This window comes from Myotis lucifugus, unplaced genomic scaffold, assembly GCF_000147115.1.
Source record: "Myotis lucifugus unplaced genomic scaffold, Myoluc2.0 scaffold_10, whole genome shotgun sequence".
NCBI classification, from domain to species: domain Eukaryota; kingdom Metazoa; phylum Chordata; class Mammalia; order Chiroptera; family Vespertilionidae; genus Myotis; species Myotis lucifugus.
The window spans coordinates 2,372,904-2,389,855 of NW_005871058.1; the positions used below are offsets into that span (position 1 = coordinate 2,372,904).

The 16,952-nt window shown below is 40.8% G+C and overlaps 1 protein-coding gene across 4 annotated transcripts in view; it reads left to right on the forward strand.

Moving 5' to 3' along the window:
* SLC5A8 (solute carrier family 5 member 8) overlaps positions 1-16,952 on the forward strand; it is a 44,886-nt gene that overhangs the window by 5,262 nt on the left and 22,672 nt on the right. For all 4 annotated transcript variants that reach the window (XR_001347144.2, XM_006084089.3, XM_023749872.1 and 1 more), the window contains exons 2-7: positions 2,567-2,632; positions 5,313-5,364; positions 8,669-8,736; positions 9,746-9,900; positions 13,643-13,783; positions 16,719-16,848. Coding sequence is in view for 3 of the 4 variants with exons in the window: in XM_006084089.3 (XP_006084151.1) it covers positions 2,567-2,632; positions 5,313-5,364; positions 8,669-8,736; positions 9,746-9,900; positions 13,643-13,783; positions 16,719-16,848 (612 nt within the window). In the remaining variant the exon portion in view is untranslated. The remainder of the gene's footprint in view (positions 1-2,566; positions 2,633-5,312; positions 5,365-8,668; positions 8,737-9,745; positions 9,901-13,642; positions 13,784-16,718; positions 16,849-16,952) is intronic.

Here is a 16,952-nt window from a genome sequence, read left to right on the forward strand (position 1 = left end):
TCTAACTGCCCTCCCTGCTGGCCTGGTCACCCCTAACTCGCCCTCCCCTGCAGGATTGGTCACCCCCAACTGCCCTCCCCTGCTGGCCCGGTTATCCCTAACTGCCTTCCCCTGCTGGCCTGGTCTCCCCTAACTGCCCTCCCTCCCCTGCTGGCCTGGTCACCCCTAACTGTCCTCCCCTGCCGGCCATCTTGTGGCGGCCATCTTGTGACCACATGGGGGCGGCCATCTTGTGCGAGGGTGTGATGGTCAATTGGCATATTACCTCTTTATTATATAAGATACCTACTCATGTAGTTGTTGAGAGGACAGTATACAAAGTAAATACTTTATAAATGTTAACTGTGATTATGAAGCAAAAATATCCTTTCCCCTGTTTATTACCTAATGTCAGGTTTTTTTTCCTCTTTTTTTCTACTTTATGAAAAGACTATTGTCAGTCTTAAAATTCACTCTACATGTGATAATAATATTTAAGTGAAAGAATGTCTTAGACTCCAGCTTCATTCCAGCTGTGATGTTCTAGGATTCTAACTCTATAATACATCTACACTAATAAAAGAGAAAAATGGTAATTGGCGTACGACCGCTACCCTTCTGATTGGCTAATCAGCGTATCCTTATGCAATTAACTGTCAGCCAAGATGGCGGCCGGCAGCCAGGCAGCTGGAAGCGAAGACTGCAGACTCCAACGTTCCCCGCCTGACTTGCCGGACTCTGAGCTGGCAGTTTGAAACATTCTAACAAATATAGCCGGCTGGGATCTCAGAGCTGAAGTTATACATTGTTTCGATTATAGAACGGCAAACAAACCAGCAGCGGAAGCCTCAGAGCTAGAGCCAGAGCTAAAGCTGGCCCAGAAGAAAAGAAAAAAAGAAAAAAAGGAGTGGTTGGGAGCTTCCCGCCAGCCTGAAAGCAGCCCTCAGCCCCTCACCCAGACTGGCCAGGCACCCCAGTGGGGACCCCCTCCCTGAAGGGTGTGTGACCAGCTGCAAACAGCCATCATCCCCTCATCCAGGCTGGCCAGGCACCCCAGTGGGGACCCCCACCCTGATCCAGGACACCCTTCAGGGCAAACCAGCCGGCCCCCAGGCCTCTATCCTATATAGTAAAAGGGTAATATGCCTCCCAGCACCGGGATCAGTGGAGCCGCGAGGCCTCCTGGCACCGGATCAGCGTGACAGGGTGCAGCGCCCAAACCCCCTGATCGCCCTGCGGCTCTGTGTGTGACAGTGTGTGGCGTCCCAACCCCCTGATCAGCCCTGCTCTGTGTGTGACAGGGGGTGGCGCCCCAACCCTCCTCCCCCCGCCCACGGGACCCTGCTCTGTGTGTGACAGGGTAGAGCCATAACCTCCCCATCGGCCCTGCTCTGTGCGTGACAGGGGGGAGCGCCCCAACCCCCTGATTGGCCCTGCTCTGTGGGTGATAGAGGGCCGGCGCTCCAACCTCCTGATCCATCCTGCTCTGGTGAGTGACAGGGGCAGCGCCCCCACCCCCTGATCGGCCCCGCTTCTTGCGGTGCAGGGGGGTGGCACCACAACCTCCCTATCAACCCTGCCTTGGAGTGTGACAGGGGGCGGTGCCCCAACCCCCCAATCGACCCTACCCTGAGCGTGACTAAGGGTGGCATCGCAACCTCCCGATCCGCCCTGCTCTGTGCATGACAGGGGGCGGCGCCCCAACTCCCCAATCAGCCCTGCTCTGAGCCCGACCAGGGGCTGCACCTAGGGATTGGGCCTGCCCTCTGCCACACAGGAGCAGGCCTAAGCCAGCAGGTCGTTATCTCCCGAGGGGTCCCAGACTGCGAGAGGGCACAGGCCGGGCTGAGGGACCCCCTCTTCCCCCCCGAGTGCACAAATTTTTGTGCACCGGGCCTCTAGTCTATAATAATAAAAGCAGAATATGCTAATTAGACTGGACATCCTTCCGGACAACCTTCTGGATGAAGCCGGGGCTGCGAGAGGAACCTGGGTCCCTGGTGCCTGCTGGCAGCCAGAGGGAAGCCCGGGTCCTGGGTGCCAGAGGGAAGCCAGTGCTGGCAGCCAGGGGAAGGAAGGCCTACTCTTGCATGAATTTTGTGCATCTGGCCTCTAGTTCTGATATATAATATAGGAGGTGAGCAGACTATATTATGAGATATAACAGATGTCAAGGAGAGTTGGAAGAATGGCAAGGTTGTTAGCTCTGAACAGAAATTGACGTGGACTGATTTAGGTTAAAAAATTATTGGAAACCCAGCTGACATGGCTCAGTGGTTGAGTGTCGACCTATGAACCAGGAGGTCACAGTTCAATTCCCGGTTGGGTCATGCAGGAGGCAGCTGATCCATGATTCTCTGTCATCATTGATGTGTCTATCTCTCCCTTCCTTTCTGAAATCAATAAAGATATATATTTAAAAATATTGGAAGAATATGGAGGGTTTGGCTACAAAAGAGCAGCATAAGGGAGTTTTCTGGGGGTGAGGGAACTCTTCTATATGAGTTCTTTACTTCTTAAGCTGCTGATTTTAAAAAAGTGTCCAGAAGTTTCACATATTAACCATTTTTTTCTTTTTTGGAAACAGTATTTAGAACTTCGATTTAACAAATATGTTCGTCTCTGTGGAACAATCGTCTACATTATTCAAACAGTAAGTAACAGTCCTTTAATTTTTACCTTTTGTCATCTAGAATGTTTTTAATCAAGGCATTAGGGCCACACTTTTTTGGTGAACACATGAAAGATAAAAAGAGATGTTGAAAATAGGAGGAAACAAAAAAGCAAAAACACTTGTCAATACACAGCATCAACCCATAAGATCAGTGTTTTAACAAACAGTGAGCAGTGTTTAACAAATGAATTTTTCCCTGGGAAACAGAATGATATAAGTGAATGTTAAATATTATATTGATTAAACAACAGTTATATTGTTTTAGAAAAATACGCTTTTCCCCATCGCTCCTCCCCACCCAAGTGACAGTGAGGGCATTACTGAGATGACAAAGACTTTTGAAAGAGCTGTAGTAGCTGAGAACAGGAATTGTGACACTGGGAAAACAAGTTGTATGTTTCATAGTACTTTTGCAACATGTGAAATAATAGGTTTGAAAAAATTGATGTAGGAAGACATTAGGAAATATCTTTGAAAGCATACTTAAAAAGTGAATGTGTTCTCTCTTTTAAAAATGGAACCTGAAACCCAACTGAAGCAGTCACTGAGGGTAAAACAATAGAGCCATACACTCTAAAGGTGTTTTTAAAGCCAAGCACACAATCCAGTAATTCAAGAGTGTGCAAGTATAGATTCACTGATTGACATAATGGGAAGCAAAGATTTGCCAAGCAGTCAGTGCCAGAGATTGCTTCCCGCCCTCCATCCGGCTGCTGGAGGCTTGTCATGATCTTTGTCACATGATTTATATCTATCTTCTCTTGGCAGCTAAGTGCTTTAGGGATGGGCTTGATAATGGAAGTTTAGGAAGAAGTTTTCATTCTCATCTTTATTTATAATACTAGAGGCCCAGTGCATGAAATTCATGCATGGGGGGGGGGGTCCCCTCAGCCCAGCCTGCACCCTCTCCAATCCAGGACCCCTTGGGGGATGTTCGATTGCCGGTTTAGGCCCGATCCCCAGGACATCCCTCGCACAATCCGGAACCACTGGCTCCTAACTGCTCACCTGCCTGCCTGCCTGCCTAATCACCCCTAACTGCCTCCCCTGCCAGCCTGGTCACCCCCAATTGCCCCCCCACCAGCCTGGTCACCCTAACTGCCCCCTCCCCCTGCCAGCCTGGTTGCCCCTCACTGCCCTCCTCTGCTGGCCTGGTCACCTCTCTCTGCCCCCCACTGCTGGCGTGGTCGCTCCCAAATGCCCTCCCTGCTGGCCTAGTCGCCCCATGCAGCCTGCTGCTCGGTCGTTTGGTCACCCCTCACTAACCCCCCTGCCGGCCTGGTCACCCCACACAGCCTGTTTGGCCGTCCATTCGGTTGTGATGGTCACTTAGGCTTTTATATATATAGATCATCTCTCCAATCAAAAACTACCTGAGCATTTGCTATAGCATGGCACAGTGCCTTTGTAAATTAGTTGGCTAGACTCCAATTTATATCTTTGTGAATTACATAACTTATGTCAGTCCTTAATACTTGCAGTATAAAAGGAAGGGGCCCTTTGGGGTATAGTAGACATTGTGACACAGAGCTGAGACCAGTAGCTTGTATTTACTAACAGTTCAGACCCTCTTTGGATCATTGTTAGAAATACCAACAGAAATGAAAAGTGGGGACTAGTGTTAAGAAGGTGGCCTGTGGTAACATTTTCAAATCTTCAACTTAGATAGAATAATGACTGGAAAGCTAGTTCATTCTTACAAAAAGAGGGGAGCTTTAGCATCTCCCATACGAAGGACTGACTTCTAATACTACATAATATGATTCTTTTCATAATATGTTTGTATAGAGTGACCATAGAATTAGCTTCTATGTGATATATTTGAAAGATCAAGTGCAATGAAGATGATATTTTGAGAAAAAAAGACCTTATTTATCTTATTCACTATTGTACCCAGATTAATAAATATTTATTACATATATGAATGAACAAAGTGAATAATATAAAAACAAGATGAAATGCAATTTTGGTTGACTTTCAGCAGTTTATAGGGCAAATTTACACTTTTGTTTAATTAATGGACATGCAAACTTTTACCAACCAGTTTCCAAAATTTTCAGTTTTCCTAATTAAATATGCAGTGATTAACAATTGTTTGAAGGCATAAGAATAAGGGACCATCCACTTTTAAATTTACGTTATTTCTTTTTAATTATTTTAGATCTAGGAAAATTGATATCTAGCTTGTGTTGATGGATCACTATCTACACTAAGTACCACATGAAGAGTCCCTATTTTTTAAAATTATGTTTTTATTGACTTTGAGAGAGAAAGAGAAACATCAATGTGACAGAGAAACATGGGTCAGTTGCCTCCTGCATGCACCCCTACGAGGTGTTTTGCCCGAAACCTGGGCATGTGCCCTCACCGGGAATCAAACTAGCAATGTTTTGGTGATCAGGATGATGCTCAACCAACTGAGCCACACCAGCCAGGGTGAGTCCCTATTTTTACACAAAATTGGTCGTAAGAGATTTTTGTAACCTATGATGATACCACAAATAGAAAAGGAGAACCAACCTTACTTAAATAACATTTTCAAGTTATAAACAATTTTATTAAGTGTGTTGAAACTGCTGTCTTAATTCATAATTGAATTTGTAGAAAAATATTGATATTGTAATTCATATAATTTATTTGGTCTTTTTTTCCTCCCCAGGTTCTGTATACTGGAATTGTTATTTATGCCCCTGCCCTGGCGTTGAATCAAGGTACATTTTAGAGTTACCAATTATGTCAATTTGGGGGTTCATTTTTAGTAGACCTTATTCTTTGGGAGATGGGGAGATGGAGGAATGCTTCCAATAACCTGCATCAGCTTGAATTAGGAAAGGTGGGCTCAGTGTCTACATTAGCAGTTTCTTTGGGTTCCTGGATCCATAGCTTCAAAAGGTCTGCACTTTAGGACAGATTCACTGGGCAAGTGAGTCTCTGGGAAGTACCAAACAGCCATTCTCCATCCCTTCAGAATGAGCGCCTCCTATAGTCTAAATAGTGAAGGACTGTACTTCCTCTCTGTGGCGACAACCTCCAGCCCATCTCCATGAGGCCAGCCCATCTCCATGAGGCTCCCCCCCCCCTTTGTTATTTGGCTCAGTTACATTGTAAAATCTGGAAGGGAGAGAATCTTTTCTTCTCACTTCTAATGTGGTCCAAAATATAAAAGAAATAGATCTGTGTGCTCTGAAATACCTGACTGCTCCTAGTGACAAAAGGACAGATGGCTATAGGGTTCTTATAAACAAATGTGTGAAGGTTGTACTGATCAACAAATTATTATATTCTCTGAATTTGGGCAGATAATAGCAGTGAAACTAGGATAGTTTATTGAGGCCTACGTTCATGTTAGTCAGATTCTCAAAAGGCTTCAGGGAAACTCCACATTCTTTGAATTCTTATCCATTAGAAGGGAGTTTACGTCTAAAACTTACTTGTAAAATGGACAAATGGATTCTGTGATGAGAAGAATGTGGTACAATAAAATGAAAACACACACACACACACACACACACACACACACACACACACACACCACAAAACACCTTGCTTATTCCACACTAATTTTTTAAAATTTCAAGATAGATAGATAGTAGTTATCACCCAAGTTTATAAAGTACAACAGTATCGTTACAAAGAATAATTCCATTACAAAGTGTGCTCTTGGCTTCTGAATGTGGGGCATGTTCCATGTCAATAGTACCAACATCATAAATGATTCACTTCATATGTAAAAAACTGAGCTGTAAACTTCATAAGTTACGTATTGGCTTTAAGTGTTAAGAAGGTGTTGACTTTAGGGTTTAAAGTGCAGTTCTAGGAAAAAGAGAGCAGTACCTTCAATATATAAAGAAACCAAGGACTCTGTTCTTACCAGTTTATTGAGCAACTTCCTTGGAATAAATGAGAACCTGAGGGACTGTATTTTGACCACTTGAATATCAATTGTGTATTTCACAGTTGCCAAGACAGTGGACATATTACTGTGTAACAGGTGCTCAGTAGAAACTTACTTAACTGAATGGGAGCTGAACATTCTCTAGGTCAAGTCTTTTCCTTTTTCACGGAAAACTTTGAGCATCTACTAGAATAGAGAGGATAGTATATTGAACCCTAATGTATCCTTATCCCTACACTAATAATTCTTAATTCTTGGTTTAATTCACTCCCTGTTTCCCTCACTAGATTATTTTGCTGTAAATCTGAGATAATTTATCATTTTTATTAATTCAATGTCTTTTAAAAATAAATACATGCTTTCCCCCTCACTGAATTTAATTGACATGTAACATGATGTTAATTTCAGGTATACAACATGATTCAATATTTGTGTCTTTTGCTAAATGATCACCACAATAAGTCTAGTTAACATTCACCATCATATGTGGTTACAAAATTTCTTGTTCTTCTGATGAGAGTTTTTAAGATCTTCTCCCTTAGCAACTTTCAAATATGCAATACTGTATTATTAACTATATTCACCATGCTGTACATTACTTTCCCATGACTTATGTATTTTATAACGCTTGTACCAGGATGTGTTTTTAAAATATTGTTATACCATCATTATATTTAAAACATTAACATTAATACCTCATTTTTGTCCAGTAGGGGCCTTCTTAAGTTACCTCTTGAATTCTTTTGACATGATTTCCATTAGTGTTTAATAGCTACCTTGCTTTCTGGAATGGCAAGATGTTTCAGTCTTACCTTGTAAATTTCCTGGCCCCATCTATTCTAGGTCTTTTCAGTGGACAGAACTAGGGGATATATATTAAATAAAACTTAAGAGTTTATACTAGCCAGGCCAGTGTCGTTCAATGATTGAGCATCAACTCATGAACCAGGAGGTCAGGGTTCAATTCCCAGTCATGGCACATGCCCGGGGTTGCGGGCTTGATCCCCAGTAGGGGGCATTCAGAAGGCAGCCCATCAGTGATTCATCATTGATATTTCTATCCCTCTCTCCCTCTCCCTTCCTCTCTTTGAAATCAATAAAAACATATTAATATTTCCACTTTTTCAAATTCAAATTTGGGTATTTGCCTAATTTGGTTTTATATTTTGTCTCTTATTTTATGCTGAAACCCTTGCATATGTGGGATAAACCCCACTTGGTCTTGGTGTATAATTTTTTTTTACACTTTTATCATTAGATCTGCTAATATTTTGTTGAGGACTTTTGCATCTGTGTTTATGAGAGATATTGGTCTGTAGTTTTCTTGCAATGTCTTTGTTTTTGGTATTAGGTTAATGCTGGCCTCATAGAGTGAGTTAGGAAGTATTTCCTCTGCTTCTGTACTCTGAAGAGAGTTGGTATAATTTTTTCTTTAAATGTTTGCTAAGATTCACCAGTAAACCTATCTAGGCTGAAGCTTTCTGATTTGGAAGAATATGAATTCAATTTGTTTAATGGATCTAGTCTACTCAGGTCACCTATTTCTTCTTGTGTGAATTGTGTGGCAAATTATGTCTTTCAAGGAACTGTTTCATTATCAAATTTGTGGCCATGGAGTCATTCTTCTATTTTATATAATATAATATGCCCCTCTACTACTTAGGTAAATGGTAGAAACTTATATAGACTTTTCTCTACCTTAGTCCCATTTTAGTAACATGGACAACTTTCTTTCAAGGGTTGGTAGGATAGTGTGTTTATTTGAACCATGGTGACAAGTACCATACCTAGGACTCCATTCAGTCCAAATAACTACTTCATAGTATTAAGCCATTTCTTAGCTTAATTACAATGCAAATGTGTTTTAATGTATTTAATTTAGCTATTTTTGGATCTATGTATGGTGTCTGAGGGTAGAAACCAGGTCTATTTAACTCATCAGATAGAACTTTAAACTCCAATTGTTTTGGTACATCTTACAAGATTTGGACTTAGTTTTAGGCAAGTGGGAAAGAGGTAGGTACCCAATAAAGGATATGGCTTCCCCCTGATTTTTTTTTGAGAAGTACTTTTATTATACATGGTTCATAGTTATACATGCATTTTCTTTTCTTCGACAGTCACAGGATTTGATCTGTGGGGCGCAGTGGTGGCTACAGGGGTGGTCTGCACATTCTACTGCACGCTGGTATGTCAAGAACATTGTTTCTCCTTTCACTCTACACACTTGCTTTTGCAAAATCAAAAATTCCAGTAGCTGTGTGCTGCAATCAGGGTTGTTCACACCTACTCTCCCACCTCCCACAGTATAACTTTTTTTGGTAAGGAATATTCAGTCTGGGGTAAAATTTGATCCTTTGTAGAACATTCATCATAACTGAAAATGTTTTCTTTCATCTGAACCATGCAATGGTCCCTAATCTTATCTCCTAATTCAACCTTACTGTTGCCAAGTTATTATAGCTGTGTTTATATTATTCCTCAGCTCAGAAACCTGAGATAACTTTCCATTGCCTTTAGTGACAGTCAAAATATTGAAGAACCAGTATGGCAAGGGCACTGATACTTCCATGGATGCTGGTCCTTAGAGTGGTGCAAGTCTTATGGGCTCTGTGGTGGGTTAGATTTTAACCCTTTAATTGCTGGATCTTTTAGGAGATAGGGCCTCCTCCTAAAAGGAGGGGCTGTTTCAGCCAAGGTCAAGGGAATGAAGGGGGATACTCAGGAAGTATGTGGCAGTGGCTAATACAAAAAAAGTTTTAGTGTTTCAACAATTGATATGACCTTCTGTGTGCATAGTGTTTGAATATCAACCCTGCCTATCGGATAAAAATCTATGATATTGCTGTTGCAATTTGATTCTGAATTTTCTTCCCAACAATCTCGCCATACCACTCCACTTTACTCCAAAATATATATCTGTCTACATTCAACATGCCATATAATTTGACCTATCTATGCTTTCACCCATGCTGTTTTCTCTGCTGGGAAAACCTTCTATCTTTGCCTCTCGTACGTTTGAAAGTTTGGCTTAAATATCACCTGCTCTTGAAGGCTCTTCCAACCTGTCTCTCTGGGGTGCACTTCTTGGCCAATATCCATGTATTCAATAAGTTTTTACAGCATAATGCATAAGCATACAGGTGCTTAATAGTGTCTGATAGAAACATTAATCCTAATACACTTTCCCTTCAAAGGGTGGTCTTAAAGCAGTTGTCTGGACGGATGTGTTTCAAGTCGGGATCATGCTGGCGGGGTTTGTTTCTGTGCTTATACAAGCTTCAGTGATTCAAGGGGGAATCGGCCCTATTATAAATGATGCCCGTAATGGTGGAAGATTAAACTTCTGGAAGTAAGTTGCTATTTACCTCTTAACTAATAGAATATTCCTTTCATTTTTGTTTTTCTGTGAAAATAATATCTTTATTGAAATAGTAACCTTACGTTAGAAAACAAACCAACCACTAAGGGTGTGGCACAGAAATTGAAGCTGGCAGTACTAGTAAATGTGTAAGGAGTGTTCACCAGGTGTCTAAGGGGTTAAATCAGTCAGATGGTACTTAGGATGGCACTTCCTCCTGGGAAAGGATTGATAGCAAAAGAGTATTTGCTGTCCTAGCCTGTTTGGCTCAGTGGATAGAGCATCGGCCTGCAGAGTGAAGGGTCCCGGGTTTGATTCAGGTCAAGGGTACATGCCCAAGGGTTGCAGGCTTGATCCCCAGTAGTGGGCATGCAGGAGGCAGCTGATCAATGATTCTCATCATTGATGTTTCTATCTCTCACTTCCTCTCTGAAATCAATATATATATATATATTTTAAAAAAGAGTATATGCTTCCAGATAATAAAGTCTGGATGAGTTGGAAGGGTGGGGTAGAGAGATAAGGGAAGAAATAGCAGATAGACAAGGAAAGGAAACCTCTTAAGAGAAAAACACCAAAAGACAGTGATTTCACTTTGATAGTTTTTGGTTTCAAGCAGCCTGGAGAATTTATTTTCTGATATTTATATTGCCCTGGCATTATATAGTATGTTATTATGAGGCCATATATTATTATTATTATTATTATTATTATTATTATTATTATTATACTAGAGGCCCAGTGCATGAAATTCGTGCATGGGGGTGGTCCCCTCAGCTTAGCCTGCACCCCCTCCAATCTGGGACCCCTTGGGGGATGTCTGACTGCCGGTTTAGGCCCGATCCCGGGGATTGGGCCTAAACCGGCAGTTGGACATTCTTCTGACAATCCTGGACCACTGGCTCCTAATCACTCACCTGCCTGCCTCCCTGGTCACCCCTATTGCCCCCCCACCGGTCTGATCGCCCCAAGCTGCCCCCCCCCCCCGGCCTAGTTGCCCCTCACTGCCTCCCTGCCAGCCTGGTTGCCCCCAACCGCCCCCCCCCAGCCTGTTTGCTCCCAACTGCCCCACCCCCGCTGGCCTGGTCACCCCTCACAGCCCCCTCCCCCCACCCACCTGGTCACCCCACACAGCCTGCTTGTTGTTTGGTCGTCCCTCGCTAACCCCCATGCCAGCCTGGTCGCCCCACGCAGCCTGCTTGTTCAGTCGTAGGCAGCCATCTTGTGAGGATGTGAGGGTTAATTTGCATATTATCTCTTTATTATTTAGGATTATACCATATAGTATATAAGTATAAATGTATAATCTGCATTATATACTATTATATATTATTTCAAGAGCATTGACTAGAAAAGTTATGGCTAATGACTCAAGTGTCAGCATAACACTTGATAGAACATGTGTTCAACAGCTGTTCATTTTTCCTAAAGAAGAACTAATAGAGAAACTAGATATTTCACCACAAATATTTCATACAATTTACAAGAATATTTAAGACACCTTCCCTTTTGGGTCATCAGTGTCATTCTTGTGCATCGTGTTCAATGTGGAGAGGGGCTCATTTTACATGGGCTTATTTTCTCTTTAGGTAGCTCTATTTTGAGACAGGCAAACTAAAATTATTTCAAGAGGAAAATAATTATTTTGCTCTTGGTGGATCTCTTCTGGCTTTCTGAAAACAGGCACTAATGCTTGAGAAGAGCTTTTTCATAAATTGAACAAGGTCATTGTGTTAACTTGCAGGAATGTATTACAGAGAATCAATTTTAACTGTTTTCAATATTTCATTTTCCTTTTACCCCAAGATTCAGATTCCAAGGAGGAGAGTCTCTAGTTGACCCAGTTTGGCCATGATGTCATCACTCAGATAGGGCGGAGCAGGACATTTAAAAATATATATGTATTTTTATTGATTTCAGAGAGGAAGGGAGAGGGAGAGAGAGATAGAAACATCAATGATGAGGGAGAATCATTGATCTGCTGCCTCCTGTATGCCCCTGGGATTGAGTCCACAACTTGGGCATGTGCCCTGACCAGGAATCAAACCATGACCTCCTGGTTCATAGGTCAACCCACAACCACTGAGCCACACTGTCTGGGCAGAGCATTAGATTTTGACTGACAGCCATTTAAAATATTTAATGGAGAAATAGTGGTTTCTCCAGAGCAAACCTGAGTTGCTGTTACCAGGAGAGGGTGGAATGGATACAAGAAGCAGCGGCCACTCAGGGACATTGATTACTCCTACATCTCTTTCTAGTAGGCTAGGTCGAGGGGAGAGGGTATGGAACCAATCATTTTTCTGCAAAATAAATGTCACTTTATAAAAAGGATAAACATATTGCCACATTCAAATAACTTATACATCAGTAACAGATTTTAAAAAGTAAAAGATTAGATATTTTTATGACCTTTACTTTGCAGGTTGCCAAACAATTAAATAATAATGAAAATCTTTATTGAATCTCCCTTGCTATTCAGTTATGTTTTACGAATATTGTGGGTGATAGATCTGCTCTGGTTGAGAAACAAAGAGCAGGACTTTGTCGTGGTATTTTCCCTACAGTCTGTAGTTGGCACATGTATGGCCTAAAATCTCCGAGCCGGGTGTTCTAAAGGTTGTATTGCCTCAAATAGCTCACTGAATCCTTTTGGCTTTTGTCTTCCATTAGCTAATATAATAGCTACTTTCTCTATGGGATAAAGAGACAACACCCTTGAAACTACTTGACTTTGATATTAAAGGTTAAAATATGGAATAGAGGCTCTCATCTGCCCATAGGAATGCCAGAATATGCACAAAATTGGAATGTTTTACTCAACGATCTCAAATATGAGATTTGAAAAAAATTTTCAGAATTTTATAATGTTCAGGAAGTTTTTATGAAAGGTAATTTTGCAGAAAATTTTCAAGTTTGTATTGTGTATTAGAGATTAGCAGAATCATTCCTCCCAGGGTGATACATTAAGAAGGGTTTAAAGATGTATTAAATGTGGAAGTTGAGCTTTCTTTGTAACAATATTTGGTACAAGTCATAAAATGACTTTCAACTGTTAATATTTAGCTTGTGCACACAGCATATTAAGAAAGCACAATTATAATGGCATAGTAACTTTAGAACATGAAAACCTTTAAACTATTAATTGACTGAATTCTTAAGTGTGACTATAAATTAAAACTATGACTATACATGTGCTAGGAGAATTAGACACACAAGATGTATCAATTTTATGTTTATTTCAGTGCATTACCTGTTGCTGTGATGTATTTAGGACCTTTTGCTTTTTTTTTTTTTTTTTTTTAGTTTCATGCTTTTCTCTGATTACAGCATGTCTTGTTTAAATTATTTTCTGTGGCTATGAGAGAACAATTTTCATAAATGCTCAGAATGATTAGAATATTAATGTTCCCCAATCCCATCCAGAATTCCCAAACCTCTGACAGTATCAATTTTATTTCATTGAACTTAAATTAGGAGTATTTCTGCCTTTTATAATTACTTAATAAATGTGTACATATGTGTGTGTATGTGTATGTATATATACATATATATATGTGTGTGTGTATGTATGTATATATATATATACATATATATATATATATATATGTATATATATATTTATGTAGGTTTACATTGCTTGTTTCCAAAATTACTCTGGGGGGAAGGGGGTTCCTGTAGGGATTTTTTTTTGCCAATAGTTCAGATTTGTTTTCTGTTTGTTTTCATTTAGTTTTAATCCTAATCCTTTGCAAAGACACACATTCTGGACAATTATTTTAGGAGGGACCTTCACGTGGACCAGCCTGTATGGTGTCAACCAATCCCAAGTGCAGAGATATATTTCCTGTAAAAGCAGATTCCAGGCAAAACTGTAAGCCTAACTATAGTATTTTTATCATTATTAACCATTAATTGTCTTTATAAAAACTCTTTCATAAGTCAAGCTTACATTTGTTCAAGTTTGTTTTTTGGTATCATGAAATTCCAACAGGTAAATGCTATACTTATGAAAGGATGAAGTAGTAAGTACAAAGTGGTACTGTATGTTTTAAATAAGATATTTAAACATATTTATATTAATTATTAAAAAAATCTTATCAATAGTTATATATTATTCATCTGTCTGTATAAGGAATTGTGGGGAAAAATGTAAATACATGGGTCTTGTCATGAAGAATCTTAGCAGCAAATTAGGAAAATATGCTCAAGTATGCAAAAAGTGAAATAACACTAGAGAGGTATAACAGTTCCATGAAACACTGTAACAATAGAGGGAATGTTCCAGAGCATTATATTGCCAGATGTGCTGGTGTGTTTTATTTTCAAACACAGTCATGGGTTTATTATCCTGCTCTAGGACTTGCTACTTGAGTGGTCCTGGGCAAGTTACTTAGTCTCTCAGAACTTCAGTTTCTAAACTTGTAAAATGAACGTAAGACATATTATACATCTCATGGAGGGTATTGTAGAATACTGTGTTCAACACACAGATGGTAGGGGTCTAGTAAAGGTGAATTCCTTTTTCCACCTCAAATCATGGGATGTGAATCCTGGTTGAGAGATTCCTGTCAACCAGCAGATCCTGAAGAATGACCACATGTGGCAGGTAGAGAAGAGTGAGAGAGCATTTCAGGTAGGCAGAGTCATTTGGACAAAGCACAGAGGTCAGAAGGACCACATGATCAGAGAACTCTCAAGCCCATCTTGGCTCAAGCCAAGAGTCTGAACAGTGGCTGGTTATTTTCCAGGAGGCCTCAGGTAAGCTTGTGACCACCACTCCTCATGCTGATGAATAGGCTGACTCAGCCCACAGGCATTTAGGGGCTTTAGAACTCGAAATAGAGTGATTAAGAGTAACAGGGTGATTGGAGTAGGAGAAGGAATGGCAATTCTATTTCTGTTCAAAGGAGAACATGAAAATATTGTGATGTCCCATGGCAGAACTCAATATATTGAGAATAAATTGGTTTAGACATACCTGTCTTTGGATAATCCCACAATGAAAAATCGATGTGAATATGAGTACAATAACTGGATAGGCAGTCCCCCAAAAGTGAGCTTAAGAGTTGTGGTATTATAAGGAACTTCGAAGGCATGTCATGTATATATCCAGCAATCAACCAGAGTGGAAATCTATATTAGAACTGATGCCTTTCCCAAAGTAATTGTGCGCATGCTCTTCTGTTGTGTTGGGAACACAACAAAGCTCAAAAAGCCCATTTTTATAACTAAAAGAACAGCTTTAGAGCTTTCTTAAAAAGAAGCAATTTCCTTCTGAACAGCCCAATGGGTCTCCTTAACAAGGCAGACTCCCAGGGCTCAGGGGAACCATTTTCTCTGGGTTTCCAACACTGGTTCCATGGGAAGAATGAATCCCAGCCCAAGAGTCAGACTTACTGACCCTGTTTGACTGGGACAACAGATGTTGACAACTGACCTATTTGAATACCATTAAAATAAATAAAATGGTAAAATATTAAACTCACATGTAAGCAAGGGAGGTGTCTGAACAGGAAAGTGTCTAGGTATATTTTCTATGATTCAGAGATGAGATATAGTTACTTATCCTATTTTTAGACAATAACAAAACACAGTGAATTTAGTGAATCAAGGGAAAAGGCTAGCAGTCTGTTATTTGGCACCTGCCGGGCACCTGTTGCATGGCGGTCTCCTGGAAGCCAACTCTGAGTTAGCATGCCAGCCTCTATCAGGGAAGGGAAGGAAGGGAAGAAAACAGGATTGGCCAGAGGGAGAATTTGGACTGTGATACAGCCTCAACAGAGACCTCAGGGGAGCTCTAAAGCTCTAAGGCTTGTCCCAAGTGAGGGTAAGGAGACTGGGCCTTTTAAATCTCTGAACCCATTGGTCATTAGACACTACATGACTGTGGGGGGTAATACCCTCTTTGCCCTTGGGCAGCTTATCACAGTGTCTACTATGGCACCACTGGGGAGAAATGTAGGCACCTCAGTGGAAGAAATTCACTATTTAGCTGATTATTAAGGCATAGCATTCAATGGCATCAGTACTAATAATATCAACAACTACCATTTAGCAAGTGTTTATTACTTGCCAAGCTCTGTGCCATATGATATATATTATTTCATTTAGTCCTATAGCTCTGTGAGGTCGACATTGCTATCTCTAGGTGAAAATGAAGAAACTGAGAATCAGAAAGGCTAAATCATTTGCCCAGGGTCACGTATAGTTGGTAGAGATGGGATTTATGTTCAGGTCTGGCTCCAGCACTGTTCTATAAGCCTTTGCACTCCACTGGGGTGCACACTGTGCATTATAATGCTGGACATTGTTTGGGAAGATACTGTCCATGGAATATAGGCTTGCCTTTCCTACTTAATGGATGGTATGACAAACCACATTTAAACAGGTTTGATGAGTTGCTATGTAGAGGCTAAGTATATTTAGTAGTTTATAATTGTATCACTTTTAAAAGGAAAATGAGTAATTGTTGCAGATCTGTTGACTATTAAAATCTTCATGACAAGAAGCCCTGAAGTAGTATAATTAGATACCATTATAAAGCTAATAATGCCCTTGGAACTCCAACCAGGAGAATGCATTCATTCAATGGGAAAATGTCACCTAAGCATTTCCAAGCACATTGTTGATCGATGTCATTCATACGTAGAAGGTTAGGCCAGGATAAAATAGGTAGCATTTTTGATAAAAGATAATGTATGTTTATTGAATATAATCATGGATGTTTCTTCTGTTTAAAATAACCTTCCTCTTCTTTGGGATGGAAATCACAACTGTCATTTGCTGGCTTGTTTTCACTTCTCTAGGTCTCTCTACATCAACCTTGTGGGACTCTGGGTAATCCTCGTCTGTGCAGTGCTTTGTGGGCTCGCCCTATATTCCAGGTACCATGACTGCGATCCTTGGACAAACAATAAAGTGTCTGCACCAGACCAGGTTCAGTACCATGTCTTTCTTACATGTGCATTAGTGACATTCAGAATGCTTATTAGTTGGGAAAGAAGAGTATTCATGTTCTTGTAGATAAACAGTAAATAGGC